General features: G+C 36.0%; 1 protein-coding gene across 1 annotated transcript in view; it reads right to left on the reverse strand.

Moving 5' to 3' along the window:
• The window catches only part of CDH12 (cadherin 12), a 505536-nt gene that overhangs the window by 39734 nt on the left and 448939 nt on the right, over positions 1-16863 (reverse strand). The window contains 1 exon segment of the mRNA XM_041747195.1: positions 12386-12573. Coding sequence (XP_041603129.1) covers positions 12386-12573 — 188 coding nt within the window.

The raw sequence follows: 16863 nt of genomic DNA on the forward strand, positions 1-16863 counted from the left end.
CCAGTCTTATACCATGCTGACATCTAGTGGAACCAAGCTGTGATTAACACCACGAAATTGAAATTGGAGTTAACAGGGTCTACGTTCCAGTTACAAGTTGGGTAAAACAAAATATTTTTTTTTTCTTGGTCCTTCTTCTTATTTTGACAATGATATCATTTTTTATTAGACACTTTTGAGTGTTTGAGTCTTTTCAATAAAAAAGAACCACGTCAAGCTTTAAAACATACACGGTAGTAATTATACAAAGTGGTTCCGTCTTTGGCGTTTTCAACAATGTGTATGTAACTAGTAAGCATTGCAGCTTCATCTCCAGGATATTTTACCAATGTTTTACCTTGAGCATATGGGATCCACTTAAAGGAAATTGTGAAACATAGTATTTGGAAGTCATTCATCCATGAAGTCACCGATTCTCTATTATTTTACTACTACTTCTTTTCACTTTTATGCTGACTAGTAGTTTCATGGTCCCGATAACTGAAAATATTATATTCTGGAAATATGGTGCTGCTGTGGTGTTTTATATAAACTATAAGGTCAACGGCCTGACTTCTAACCACCTATGAAAAACTAACACAACCCGCAATTAACATTAACAGAGAGATTTTCAGGGACCTTTAAAAGTTTCTGTTTTCTAAATTAATTCCCTCTGGTGTGACTCCAATGACTTGCTAATTGCTTTGTCAAAACATCTGGTTTTTTGCCGCAGCACACCTGGGGGAAATAAAGGAGGCATATTTCTCTCTTAAGGACAAGAGTATTGTTTTATGCATTTTCTCTGAGGATGAAAAAAGGAAATTAAAAAAAAAAAAAGAAAAAAACCACTGTGAGATCCTCTCACTCTTCCACAGAGCTTTTTAGAGCAAACAGTAATACCTCCTAGATGTGGCGTTTAGGTTTTGTCCATAATAATTTTCATTCAGGGGAAATCTATATGTATTATCCCTGTAATTATTCCCTTATTTTATCTAATTCATCAAATTTTTATTCGTGCTTTTTTATCTGCTTTGGGCTCAATGTTTTTTTACTTTCCATATCTTTAGTTATTTGCCTCGCACCATTGACCTATTACATCAATATGTTGATTTCTTCCATTTCCATCACTTTCCTGTTAGGAATTTCAATTTATCTTTAAGCCAATAACAGTAAAGAATGACATGCATGACATGACATGCTTGATATTATAGCTATTGCTTATGTGAACAAAAATATAAATAACATCAAGAGTTTTGGTAAGCTCTAAATACTCCATGTATGCTAAGCAATATAATTTTCCATCTTAGTGACCCTCTATCATCATCATCATCCCCTTTTCTCCTCTCCTCCTTTCTTTTCATTTTTCTTTTTTTTTTTTTTTTTGACCCCCATCTTCTCATGTAAGACTATTTTGATTCTATCACCTTGGGTCCTTTTGCCTAGAAAGCTAATTGAGCTGGCCTGGCTTATATTTACTCCTTTTTGTAGCCCAAAGTTAACTTCTGTCTTAGCCGATAGGAGCTGATACCAATTGCTTCCTTATTCCCTCCCTGGTTTCCCCTAGACATTAACACGCTCCTGCTTATTTGCATGATTAGGGGAATCTTTCTAGACAAGACCTACATTTCATTCACCTCCTTGATCAACATGCCACACCCACCTGACCGACTGATTCCCACTTCAAAGTCCATTTCAGGTCCAGAAACAGAAGGAGAATTCTGAAACTTTTCCACACTTTGTCTTTTTCCTCATGTCAGAATATTATCAGGCATAGTCTATGCCTTTTAAGAATTTCTGACATTTCATAGCAGGCAAATATTTGGTGGTCAGGGAGTGAGATGAGACTCTTTGTGCATATAGATTATTTTGAGACTGGAAACTTGTAATGTGCAGTGATCAAAGAATTGGAGAAAACTCTAAGAGAAATGCCACAATGACATCTTACGTGGCCTTACTTCTTGATGACCCTGACCCCTGGGCAATGCCATTTTATAAAACTGAGTAGCTCAGAAACAGCAAACAGAATCAACACTGACCTCTCTCTAGTTGACTTTATCCAAACAATCTGGTTAACTACCCTCTACATTTGGGGTTTGAGGATAGGGGTGCTGAAGAATAAAACTCATCTAACCTTACAACCAACAAAAACTCTAATATTTGAGATAGGTATAGAATAAACAAGATTATTTTTTATTCCTAGAAAATTAATCATATTCTATGACAGAATTCCATTATCGTGAAGTTGAGCTAATTTAGCTCTTGCACAATAAATAGAAACCTTTATAACATTGCTTGGGGCCCATTGGATTTCATGAACCTTTCCAGAAAAGTAAGAAAATGATTGATTAAAAAGAATTTAATTGAGTAACTCACTGTTCCTAAGGCTGTTTCAAGAAAGGAAAGTTAGTAAGACCAAAATTTCCAAGGAACAATTGGCATTATAGGGAGCAGTATGGTAAAAACAAACAAACAAACAAACAAACAAAAAACAAAACAAAACACAAACAACAACAACAACAAAAAATCAGTGACTATGGAGAAGCAAAATATAGTATATTTCATTGCTTTTCAGGGTATAAAGGAGGAATTGGGCAAACATATTTGCATATTTATTTTTAGACACTTTCTCTGCTTTTACTTTCCTAAGATCCAGCTCATGGAAAACTACATACAATATTAAATGGTAAATGTTTTTTTTTTTTTTTTTTTTTCATTTCAAGGAGGAATATGCGATTGTGGCATAAAATGGAAAACAATGGCTCCCTTGTATTTTTCAGGATTTTAACACGGGTCCAGATAACATTTTGTGGAAATGAAGCTGTAGATCTATTTGGAGGAATTAGCAAAACAGCAGCTTTCATAGAATTCCAAGATGTCCCCAAGATTTCTGCCCCTTATAATTCTCTTCCCTTGACTCTGTGAGCTGCATGTGAATGGCCTCAGATATCACCCCAGGAATTCAAGTTTGATGGAAAAACAAAATATGCAAATATAACAAAGGGCTCTCGTGACTTGAAGTTGACTGAACCAAAAGGGAAATTTGAGTTGAGGGGTCAGACCTAATTATGTGAGTCGTTAAAAAAAAAAAAACAAAAAAAAAACAAGTAATTCAGATAAATTGTTCCTGGCCTTGAAGAAGTAAAATTGGGAGTGTGGGAGCCCCCTGGCAAGTGCCTAAGGGGCACATTCAGGAGCTAACGCTGAAACATGGCCAATGACTAGCAAGAAACACAGGCTGCAGGCAGAGAGACACCAAGAAATGAACTCTGCCAACAATTCCCCTGAGCTTGGAAAACATCTCAAAGCTTCAAATCAGATCGCGCCCCTGCCTACACCTGGATCTCAGCCTGAGAGACGCTGAGATTTCAGCAGAGGATGCCGTCATGGTGGTCTCTTACCCACAAGAGCTGTGCTTTCATTGCTCTTGACTTTCTACTCTGCTCTATTGCTTCAATTTTTATGACTAAGCTGCATCTGTATTATTTCACCAACAGAGGGAAGTCATCACTCAATGGAATGTATCCTTTAGTGATGAGACTCTACTTTCTCAATCAGATCATAGTTCCTCCTGGTCAATGGAAGGGGAAATTTTCAATCAGTCCAAATGAGGGCTATACCCTTCTCCAAAACAGGGTAGATGCTCTTCAAGACAAGCAGAAAACAGATTTATACCAGGCTGAACTGTGATGAAAAGACAAGAGCAATAAGATCTCGTAAAGAGAGCTCATTATGCCAGGGTGCACCACAAAGATAAGACTTTCAGATCAAGCATCATTTTAAAGGAAAATTAAGTTTCCCAAAACTGAGTTTTATGATCATCATGGTAACCAGTTTATTTGTTACTAGCATTTTCCATTCCATAGGAAATTATTCTAAAATTCTACCACAACCCAGGTTATATAGTAAATCATCCATAGGTGATATCTGCACCAACTTCTCTGATTTATTCAAATTGATTTGGAACCATATTGATTGAGTCAAATGTTTGGAGTTGAGTATATAGTGGTTAATGAGTTAAATTAAGTTCATTTTATCATGAACCTTCCATTGTAGAGAGGGAGAGCCAGAACAACAACCAAAAAGGAAGTACATAATTTTCAGTTAGTGTTAAGATTTAGGGGAGAAATGGGATAATGGACAGGAGGGAACATAGTTATATAGGGCCAATAGGAAGTGCATTTCTGAGGATGTAATGCTAGGAACTGAGATGAGAAGAACCAGGTATGGTGAAGTCAGAAGGAAACTAGCCTGATGGAAGGTGAGCAAGGGCAAAAGTCCAGATGCATTTCATTCCTCCTTTCAATAAATATTCCTTGAACATCCCACCATGTTCTAGACATCATTACCAATGATGATGATGCTGAACCCAGCAGATAAAATCACCACCTGCACGGAGCTTGCTGTCTTCTAGGCCCTGATGGACAAGACTATGAGAAATAAGCAAAATATGTAGCATGTTAGTTGACAATGAATGCTATGGAAAAATGTAAACCATGGGAGACGGATGTATGTTTTGTGGGTTGGAGGTAGATGAGCAAGTTTGTGTGTATCCTAAAACCACTGAGGAAAGAATTCAACTCCACAGCTTACTAAAAAGTAGTGAAGTTTGAGGGATAAAAGTTGTTACACTATTAGGTGAGAACGCCCCAACAACAAAGGGGAAAAAAAATCAAACATGGCCCTATTTAAAAGCTGAATTTTAGGTTTCGACAAATTTCAATAGCATCTCAGTTTTACAATTTAAAAAAAAAAATCTTAAAAAAGCTATAGAATGACCAGACCCCAAAAAAAAAAGCATTTCCTAAATAAAATTATTAAAGAAACATACATTTCATAAAAGCTACTTCTAAATAAATTTGTGACAGAATTATTTATTATTTAATTTTTCCATGCATCAGTCACACTCCAGGTTTTTGTAGCACTACAAATTTTTGATAGTTTTAACGAATTAACTTAAGAATCACAGGCATTATTAGTTTTATGCACGTATTTTAGTGACAATATTTTTTTGGAACAAATTCAGTAACTAATTCAGTGACAATTTTGTAAGACAAAACAAAACAGAAAAAGAATATTGAAGGAAGTTCTAGTGCTTCTAGTTGAGGATCTCAGGTAATATATTCCCTAAAAATGAAAGATTACATTAACCCTTATAAATGCTGAAGCAAAATACGTGCTCTGTATGCATCCTCAGAATAAATCATGATTATCTAGGGAGGCCAATTATCTCTTGAGCTTCCTCAAATAACCAATCTCACATTTTACTTCTAACCTACATGGTTCGTTACAATAGTTAATATGCTTTTCAAACATGTACAATAATTTACTGCAAGCTGTGTGATTTTGAAAAAGTTATCTTTCTTTTCTGTTTCTTAGCTACCATTTGTATATCATTTATAAAATACGTTAAATTCTGCATAGTACTGAGAACCAAAAAATAATAATAATAATAATGATGCATCATAAATTAAACCAGTAAGCTAACATATTTGTTCTTTAGTCAACAAAAAAATAAACTCCCTGTATATTTCAAGCATTTTCTTTGTCATGACCACGCAAATATAGATGTGATAAGTGCCTTTAGGCAGCTAAAATATAGTAGACGTAATCGGTGTGTTAAACTGTGAGTGCCTCATGTCTCATAGGTGTTTTGGCAGAAATGCTGACATTTGGGAAGAAAGTAAGATGTGATCAGCTTGGCCTGAGGGACTCATGGAAGTCTTTGGTGTAAGGTTTGGGGAAAAGTTTTGAAAAAGGAAGGAATCAATTACGATGCTCAGGTAGGGCTGTGTCTTTCTATGCAAAAGGATGAATAGCTTGTTTGGTTATTCAGATTATCCAGATTATTAACCAAATAGCCTATTTGGTTATTGCAATTAGAAATTGCAGTGAATTTGCTACAGATGGAAGGTAGCATGTGTGTGTGCAGGAGATGATAACAAAAAATACACTATTTGTTCTATCTCTTACTAATGATGGAAGCAAACAAACAAACAAAAAAAGGATTTAAGCATGAGAGTAAGTCAATAGAGTGAGATTTGATCATTTACTCATAGCAGAGAGGCTAAGTTAAATAAAGACAAGGGTGACACTCTGAGAACAGCCGCTGCATGGGGGTGCACGTCAACCCAGGAGGAGGAGAAGGAGGGAGATTTTAACCCATGTTCTGGAGAAATCAGGGGCCAGGCTTTATGTTCTTATTGGGCAAGAGGAGGCTGATGGCAACGGAAACAGCACAAGAAAGAGCCTACATCTGGGGGTTAAGACCCTGGGAAGGAGGTGGAGCCTTACCTAGGCGGGAGGAGAGCTGACCAGGAGCCCTTTCGTTGGGAGAAGAGGTGGGATTTGGTCATTCAGAGCTTGAGCAGACCATAGGACCCACAGCTTTAGGTGACCGAGAGGCAGCAAAGAAATCTACCTTGGTGATTTCAGCGTGGGAGCCACTTTAGGCTTTGGGAGACCGGTGAGCGAAGTTAGGTAAGATGTGGAAAGGAGGTGAGGACAGGTGTGGACAGAGCCCGGGACGTAGAACTTACAGAATCAAACAAAGGGCATCACTTACTCATCTCTGAGCACATGCATGCGGGCCGGCCGGGTGAACTAAACTAAACTCACTACATTAAGGTGTTATGTTTGTCTACATAAAGCAAGTTATTGGAAAGGTGTTTTATTTTGAATTATTCAAAAACTAACCACACGATGGTGCTCTGCTACCAAATCATTGGGTGCTAACGCCTTTCCTTGCCATTCTGCTGCAAAAAGAAAGAGGTTTACTTACAGGGCCTCAGTAAAATACGAAGGGTTCCCTGCGACCTATTTACTAAAAAATCCTGAAGAATAAAGCCTTTTATTTCTTTCTTTTTTAAAGGAAAAAAAAAAGGAACTCTGCTTTGGAAATAGTATGATTATAGTTACGTTTATTCGGGATGAAATCATATTTCCAAGTAACATCAAATAGTAAGAATTCTTTTTCATTTAAATCAAGAAGCCTTATTTATCTAAAAATAAAGAAATCCCTTCATTATTCCTTACACTTACACTATCTTTACTTACGAGTTAGCAATAGACATTTTGGTAGAAATGGTAGAGAACTGTTTGAAAAATTATGCAAGATAATAAAATTGTCCTTTTGCACAACTTATTCACCCCCCCCCCCACGATTTTAATTGCTTTGATTTCTTAAGAGTGACAAGAAAAATCCAGTGCTTCTACAGATGTATTTCTATTTTCAATCCTTGAATATTTTTAACTCATGTCATTTTATATTTATACCAAATAAGTAAGTATATAATAAATACATATTTATTCTCAGTTATCCAGTAGGAAAAAAAAAATTACTGAGTAAAATGTATTCAAATAACCTTTTCAATTAGGAATGAAATTACCCAGGGACACCGATGAGGCCTAGCCGGTTAAGCGCCCACCTCTCGATTTTGGCTCATGTCGTGATCTCAGAATTGTGAGGTTGAGCCCCGGGGTGGACTCCACACTGGCCATGAGTCTGCTTACGATTCTCTTTCTCCCTCTCCCCCTTCCCCTGCTGGCTCTCTCTCTCTCTCTCTCTCTGTCTCTCTCTCTTTCTCTAAATGAATGGAATAGGAACATAAAGCATCTTAAACTCAGCGATTTTATTTATTTATTTATTTATTTATTTATTTATTTATTTATGAAGGAGGAAGGGAAAAAGAACAAGAGCAGTGGGGGAGGACCAGAGAGAAAAAGGGAGGGAGAAGATGAAATCTTAAGCAGGCCGCATGCCCACCTCGGAGCCCATCTCTGGGCACCATCTCACCCCCCGCAGATCATGACCTGAGCCAAAACCAAGAGTCAGAGGCTTAACTGACCGAACCACCCAGGACCTCCCTTATACTCTCATTTTAAATGTATCCCATCTCCCAATTTTTAGATGGGATGAAAAATTTAAAAAGTTGTTATTCTGATGTTACAGTTTTTAATGCCGTAACATGTAAGAACAAATAGGATCCTTTAATAGGATCCTTTCTATTTCTTTAAATTTTGCTTAATGCAATAGGATGTAAGTAGAGTAGTTTTTGTGTGTGTGTGTGTGTGTGTGTTTTATCTTTTACCAAAATAGCTTGCGCCTTGAGAAGATTTATCAAGTTTCATGACGCTACTCTGAATTCAAAGTGACACAGTAAAATAACATCCTGTCATACTGCTCATAAACTGAATCCAAGCTGATGTTAAAAAAATAAATTAATAAAAATGCTTTTTATTTATTTTTTCATTCTTCTCAGCTCATATAAACCTGGCCATCGCTTTTATCCACTTTGACCCTCTTCAGAAAGGGAGAGGGGAAATAACATAGGGAGGGCAGATGAAGATTTTGGAGACAGAGCAATAATGAGAATATGTGCTTCAGAGGACTTTTAAGTATTTTCATGGATTATTAAATAAATTAAGCAAAGAAAAACTCTGAAAACAAGGAGCACCATATGCTAATGTTAGCCAAACAATGGAAGTAACTGACATTTAACAAATAACGACATATTCGAGGGAGAATATATGTTTTTGGACTTTTGAACGCATTAACAACATAATTCCTATGTGACTTGGGTCTTACATTTAAAGGCTTTTTTGCAATTTTATGCTGAGATATTGAAGGGAAAGTTTTCAAAACACTAAATAAAAGATCATCCTGGGATTGAAACACTCCTATGAATGTTTACATATTTAATTACACATTTAATTCTTCCAGGAATCCTAAAGCTAAGTGCAAGGTAAACTTTCCCGAGAACTTATAGGATATATGCAGAAATAATTCTATAATACAGTCTCTACCACCGCCCCCCAGAGTAAAATAATAATAATAATAATAAAATAAAATAAAAAACCCTCTAAAGAATTGCAGTCATTTAAATTAATTTTGGGTTTTTCATGGGTTTTATGCAACAGAATACTTCTCTAATTGTTTTATTTTTATGAAATCACACCACCATGTTTACTCACGTCATCTATCTGCACATATTTGCTCACCCACACAAAATATAATATATGTGGCAGCTAGGTAGGTAGGTAGGTGTGTGGGTAGAAAGGTCATAGGTGATTTTAGAATTCTGTTATGGAAGTGTTCTCATGGAGTATTTTTCTTTCGTAAAGATTTAATAGATGTCCTCCGCAAATTGCAGTTTTCTTTCCCACCAGAGCTGTAGGTTAACAGATAGGGATCGCCTCTGGTGGTTCCTCACTGAGAGATTAAAACAAATTATAGCGCCAAGAACAAATCCATTCAAACGCTCGGGTAACTCGCCAGATGATCAGAATATTTATGAGAATATGTTCTCGCTGTTCCTTTACAATCTAGCCAGAGTCTCACCATTTCTCGCAACCTTGATTGCTACGGAAGTCATGGGCCATGGCTCCATCAACAGTTTCTGGGATCAGTTCCATAGCCTTTTAACTAGTCTATTTCTCTCCTTGTTTCCTAGTCCTTAGTCTCCTCAGGAAACCACCTCAGCCCTGCTTCATGGTGGTAAAGGCCACTTAGATCCACAGTCACCCCAGGCTTCTTGCACCAGGATCTAATTCAAGCTCTTGGCCTGGCCTTCAAGGCTCTCCAAGTAGGGCCCTTTCTCTGCATCTTTGACCCCATCTCTGGCGAGGGAGCCTTTCATTGGCTGCACTTAGCCCACTGGCCTCCTTGCAGCAGCTGCCCCATCTTTGCAGACCATGCATCACTCAGGACCACTACATAGTTCCTTTCTTGCTTCCTTCAAGCCTCTGCTGGAATGCCCCGCTGCCAGAGAAGCCTTCCTTGAGCATCCCCACCACGAGAGCCACCACCTCCCCATACTTGTCTCCCTACACCGTGCTTTACATTTCTCAAGCTTGAATTTATCACTGCTCACACTGCTTTTGGACTTAACAGCTGTCTTCCCCCAACTGAGTGGAGGCTGCTTGAGTAGAGGGAATGGATCTGTCTGGTTTACTGCTCTATTCCCAGAATCCAGAGTGGGCTCTTGGATTTAGTGGCTTCCCCATCATTACCTGTTGAATGAAGGAGTGAAGGTTAGTTATGGACACTGAACTTTATTTAGTTAACAAACTTTACGTCAGCGACGTGGACAATTATTCATCCAGTACAGGAAGAAAAATATATTTTTTATACTGGGAGATATATATTTTTCAGACCGCTTTTCTCCATTAGGTAAATCAATTTTACTCATGTCATGTCACATTTCACAAATCTCAATTTTAATCTAGTTAACTAGAAGGAAAATCCTCAAAAAGTTAAAGTAAATGCAGCAAAAACAAACGACTGTTTTCGTGAATCTTTCATTAGCTAAAAAGGGAAAAGTCTTGTCTTTACAACTATAGTTAAGATGTATAGTAAATGAATACTTACAAAAAGTTGATTTATGTGACTAAATCACTACTCTCTTTTTTAAATCATTACTTTCAAATATTGTCATTTGATATAAAGACTATAGTTGGCACACCATTCTGTTTTTAAATGTGTTAAAAAATAAGTAAGAATGCCACACATTTTCCCAGATTGACACTTACATACTAATCATTTATTGGAAGAGATGATAAATGTGTGCAAATAAAAATGCAAATATAAAACATGTAAATATAAAATATAGTTATAATAACTATAAGTATACATACGTATATAAAATTTTTAAATAGTGTATATGCAATATTGACTCTTCTGTATCTCTATTTTACTTTGTAAATTTACTTAATTTCATACTTAAATTTTATGAACTATTGATAAAATATTTTCTCTTATTTTTCTTATTACTAAGAGAATTTGTATTTGCTCCATTAAATTAACATTTGTAAGTCATTTAAGTATGGTTATCTTTTAAGAAAAAAATAAGTGATAAGATTTTATTGACTTGCTACTGAATAGAAAAGAGAAGAAAGGGCAAAACAGGAATAAACAATAAAGAAGTAAAGTTGATAAGTATGTGACACATACTTTTAAAAATGGACTTTGAAAATTCATCACAAAAGTATATTTGCTGAATGAGATCATGTGTTTATTTTTTTATTTTTATTTTTTAAATATTTTATTTATTTATATATGAGAGAACAGAGAGAGAGAGAGAGGCAGAGACACAGGCAGAGGGAAAAGCAGGCTCCATGCAAAGGGCCCGACATGGGACTTGATCCCAGGTCTCCAGGATCACACCCTGGGCTGAAGGTGGCGCTAAACCGCTGAGCCCCCAGGGCAGCCCAAGATCACGTGTTTAAAGTAATTTCTAGAAAAGGTACAATTTATGTGCAATAGTGGAAAAAAAAAGGTGATAAATAATCTGAATGAAAATTGTGTTCTTTTTCAGTGTTATTGTTATAGCCATATATATAATTTCTTTCTTCCAATTCAGAGTTCCTGAGCAAATATGCAAACAGCAGCCCAATTAATGGGAGTGACTGCAAAAATGCTTCTTGTAGGCCAAAATTATCACAATCATTAAACGTGTATGACACACTGCAGTTTGGGCTACATAGAATGTTCCCTGTAGAAGGAGAGGGGACAGCGGTTCTAAATTAACTGAGTTTCACTCTTGCCTGCGCTCCATTATTGAAAATGCCTATAATTTGCTTCCCTGTTATGGAAACAATCGACAGGCCTCGAACATAATTGTAATTTTTCTGTTTCTCACAGTTGTCTCCCTTTTCTTCATGCCACTCCCCAACAAGAGACAGACTGTAACCCCTCTAATATTTTGAGTTGTGCTCTTCCCTTCTGGAATTCTCTTCTTTTACCAGTCTATTTACCACTCTCCTTCCCTCCTTCCCTCTCTTTCTCTTTCTCTCTTGTCTCATTCCCTCTCCACTCATCCTCTTCTTGCTCCCTCTCCTCCTCCTCCTCCTCCTCCTTCTTCTTCTTCATCATCATCTTCTTCTTCTTCTCTCTCATCAATCCTCCCTAAAACCCCCTCAAGCCCAGCATTACCCTTGCTCATCTCTCACTTTCCTCAGTAGTAAGGGTCGTGGACTTAGAGAATCTTCCCCTATTATATAAACTCTCACCAAGTGTGTGAATTTGATATTTATATTCTCAGAAAAGTCATGAGAGGGGCAAGACCAAGCTTGGTGGGGTTTACTTCTACATCTTATTTTTCAGTTAGTCTTTTCTGTTTCAGCTTGTAACAATAAAAATATTAAATTATAATTAAGTTCTGGAAAGAATTTTTAAATAATGTAATCAAATTAATAGACCTGTTTTAAAAACAAACAAACAAACATGTATTTATTGAATTGAAGAATACAAGTGCCTGAGGAAGTGAATACCTGGGAGTCACTTTGTCTTTTTTTTATTTAAAACACTGTTAGTTGAAGGAAATTAAAATTTTTCTCATTTTCAGTTTTCAGTCATTGTGTTCTCCCATTAATATTGGGTAGTCAACTGTCCAAAACCTCGTCTATGTACCTTTTTCAATTTGATGACTCCTTCTTGTGTGTCCTCATCAGTGACGATGTCAAACAAATTTCCCCCGTCTCCTGGAACAATATTGTATTCAATTTCTGCATTTTGTCCAAAATCAGGATCCACGGCTCTTATTCTTCCAATGGCTGAGCCAATAGGAGAAGACTCGGGAACTTTCAGATGGAAGATACCTGACAAGAAATGTATAATTCATGTCGACAGTGGAGTTAGTAAAGTGTATAGTAAGATTACCAGGCTTGAAAAATATGCTATATAGGAAGTAAATCAATTTAGAACATAATAGTGCAAAGTCAAAAAGGAATTTGCGTCAAGTTAAGAATTATGATGAAGAGTAATAACTTCACTTCTCACTCCAATAGGTCCTGCTCTAGACTTTTAATTGGAAATTACAAATAGTAAAGTGTGTCAAATTTAAATTATTTTGAGGAAGTATTTTAGATACTAACAGCCTCAAAGTGTACCTAATATCAAATGGAGGGACAGGAAAATCTATATAATTAATTGGTAACACTAGAATAGAATTCAAGATACAAGACAGAGACGAAATAAAGATGATTGACAGATATTTATAGAAAGTTAAGGTTATATTTCCTAATATACAGAGATATTATATATTTTCCTTATATATATCCCATACATAGATAGACAGTATTTACCCAGTAAGTATAAACCATTAAGCTATAAACAGCCTATGAAACGATTGTGTTTGGTTAAAACTTTTAACCTGTAATAGATCTAAGTATTTTATACTATTGACTAATAATCAACTTCTTTTTAGTGTTTAGTAGATTTTTCCTGGGTATCCTATACGGTACTTTTACACACATTTAAAATTAAGATATAAAAGTTTTTCTCATTTAAAAAAAAGGAAATAAGGAATGCTTATTTTACACCACCAGGTGGAGTACCTATATTACTATGAATTTGATACTGAGTCAGAAAAACCTAGAAAAATTCCTATCTATGTAAAATATACTAGACTCCAGAAAATTTATAATATCCTTTAAAAATGAAAATATATACATCGATTAAAAAAGTCTTAGAAATTTTGTGTGTAATAATATGAAAAAAAGAGATAAGCTATCTTACTGATCTGTCATCAAAATAAATACTAATTGATTAAATGGCAGTCTGTTTAAGTCAAAATAAGGATAGGAGGAGTATGGGAGGAAATAAAACTGTGAAGGCAAAACGAAATTCGAAAATACAAAGTTTAAATTTTGATATCTGATTTCCATTCTTAATTTCTGTTAATGTATTTTGGATTGTACTTTCCCACAGTTAGAGCAACTAGGGTAATTAATTCGTTTAAAATTTCTGGTTATAGGGATCCCTGGGTGGCGCAGCGGTTTAGCGCCTGCCTTTGGCCCAGGGCGCGATCCTGGAGACCCGGGATCAAATCCCACATCAGGCTCCCGGTGCATGGAGCCTGCTTCTCCCTCTGCCTGTGTCTGCCTCTCTCTCTCTCTCTCACTGTGTGCCTATCATAAATAAATTAAAAAAAAAACATTAAAATAAAATAAAATAAAATAAAATTTCTGGTTACATTACATAAATTAAATTAGGAAGGCCTTTAATATGATTCTTGAACTGTAAAGTTCATTCATCAAACTATATTATGATATTTCAGTGATTGGCTTCAAGGAACATGAAGAAAAGATAACCCCGCCTTGTGGAGATTTTGCCAAATATTTCCTATTTACTCTGAATTATTTTATAAGTCTTGTAGTTCTTTCACGGTCTCAAAATGTGGTCATTTCATCAATCAGCCCCAGTAGCAGTTAAACCTTGTCATATATCGCTCATGTCCACCCCCCGTAAAAGATATCTACCACTTGCTCATATAATGTTAAAATCACCCTTATTTACATTCAATGGACATGACCTCATTGAGACATCTATTTAACCTCAAAAGAGCTAAATATCTACCTAAATTTGCTTGATTCCCTGTAAAGGAGAAAGTACACGTTTGCAGTGATCCAAAATAGTTGTTGGTTAATTTGATAATTAATTAACAGCATATTTGCCTTGAAAGGGGAGAATGTCAAATATTTCTAAAAGAACATATTTAAAAGTCTAATAAGTAAATAGATAGATAGATAAATCAGAACACAGGCAAATAATAATAATAGCTGTAAAAATGGAGTGTTACATATAGACATCACAAAATAATTCTGGTTAAAGAAGTTACATAAACTGATCAAGCTAGCAACTTTTCACAGCTTAGGATGATGTTTTATAAGATTTCATTCCCTGAACACATCACATAGTGGCTTGTCATAGAGAGATAGATGCTCAAAGTTGGCAGGTTTTAAAGTCGGGTTTGGGCTTGAAGCAACCAGAGCAGAGGAGGAATAAAATCATAGGTCAAGGGCAGCCCGGAGGCTCAGAGGTTTAGCACCTGCCTTCAGCCCAAGGCGTAATCCTGGGTTCCCCGGATCAAGTCCCACATCAGGCTCCCTGCATGGAGCCTGCTTCTCCCTCTGCCTATGTCTCTGCCCCCCCCCCACCGTGTCTCTCATGAATAAATAAATAAATAAAATCTAAAAAAAAAAATCGTAGGCCAAAATGTATACACATTATCTACCAGAAAGGGATAGACAAATACCCAAGTGGAATTTGTCTGAGTTCCAATAGCCACGACTGCATAAGCAGAACCTAAGGTGACGTTTGCAGCCTACTTCCTAGAGAGTGTGAGTTTCACAACAGCCATATCAAGCCGTCATCTGATTAAAGCACTTCTGAGATACAAGCAAATATCTATAATATTTATAATATACAAATAAATGAAATAATTATATAATAATTATATAATATATAAATAATAATAATATAAATAATATTATATATAATAAATAATATATAATATTATGTATAATAATATATAAATATATAAATATATAATATTATATATAATAAATAATATATATATAAATAATAATTATATAATATATAAATAAATGAAACAATTCATGGTGCCTGAATTCTTGTTTAGCATGGCAAGAAATCACGCAACCTTCATTTAAGGCTATCCTGAACTTCTCACACTTGTTATTCTTCATTTCCCTTTTTTCATTCTGTCTTAATGCCTATTAAGTAGAAGTATCACCTGTCAGATACATGTCCACACCCTTTGCTTCTTGTCCTGTGACTATAACAAAAGAAACTGAAGAAACACCAAAAGCCTTGAATCTGTACTAGAATTAGCCATATTCCAAGGTCATGGTACATCAATAGGTGTTAAGAAAGGCCTTGAATTTTTTCTCCCTGATAAAATAGAGTAACAGAGGTCTAAGTTGAATAACGTACTGCACATCCTCCTCTAACAGGATATTGAGTTAGGAAATTTAAGATGAAACAAATTATCAAAGACACAGCTGGCAGAGAGATTTGAAAGAGATAGGCATCTGCCTCGTGTAGTGGATTTCAAATTTCAAACACGGCCCGCAGTGCGAGGCAGCGATGGTGGTGAGGACTTCGATGGGGAAGGGTTGGATGGAATCTTTGGGGAATCGTGGACATCCAACTGGAAGGGCTTGCACTATTTCTGCTTACTCTCTACTTGCTCCGTTCTTTGGGTGTCGATTGAGATTACACATTCGCTTTATTAGATTTTCATTTGAACAATTAAAAATCCAATTAAGAGAATTTAAAGGATCAAGGGAAATCATCTAGCCTGGCATCATCATCAGGAGATTATGGTTAGTGAAAGTCGAAACCATGGCCAGAATTGAGACCCTCCGATGTGAGAAGAATTTTTAAATCTGAAAGGTAATCTGAAGGACATCGGATAATGCAGACTACAAATGAGAGTTCCCCTTTTCAGGACAATAGGCCGAGACAGGAGTTTTGTGTTTTATAAAAGAACGTTTTTATGAAGCCAATAACAATAAACATGAAGATAGCTATTGCTTGTAGTACGATGTCAATATAAGTTAAATAACCATTTTTTAAAAAGTGCTCAGCGTATGGTATGCCCACAAATTTTATAATGATCTAACAGTGTTGGAAAACTTGTGATAAACGGAAATAGTGCCATTCTTCAAAAAAGACTGACTCAGTAGATTCACCAAGATGCCCCACCAAAATTAAGATATAATAGCCATGAAACAGTGATTCACCACTTACATCTTTTCTGTGTATTGCGGTTTTAGTGTACATAAAACACAGATACACAGAGCACTGCGTTTCCTGTTCTTTATATCGCAGGCACATTTTACTAAGGCGGAAGACACATTCATTAAGACAAGCATTTCTAAATCAAATATTGTAGTGAGTAATAAAGTCTACAGCCTATGGAACAAGTCAGAGAAACGTTGCATTAGTCATGTCATTTTTTTTAAGGCTCTGTCGGTTTATTTCCAGTGACTTGACATTTTATCATTTCTAGAAACTCGACAGCAATAAAGCTGGGGTCACTCAGATTAATTCAAAACTGAAGCAATCTTCAGCGGTGCCAA

Source organism: Vulpes lagopus, chromosome 3, assembly GCF_018345385.1.
Source record: "Vulpes lagopus strain Blue_001 chromosome 3, ASM1834538v1, whole genome shotgun sequence".
NCBI lineage: Eukaryota > Metazoa > Chordata > Mammalia > Carnivora > Canidae > Vulpes > Vulpes lagopus.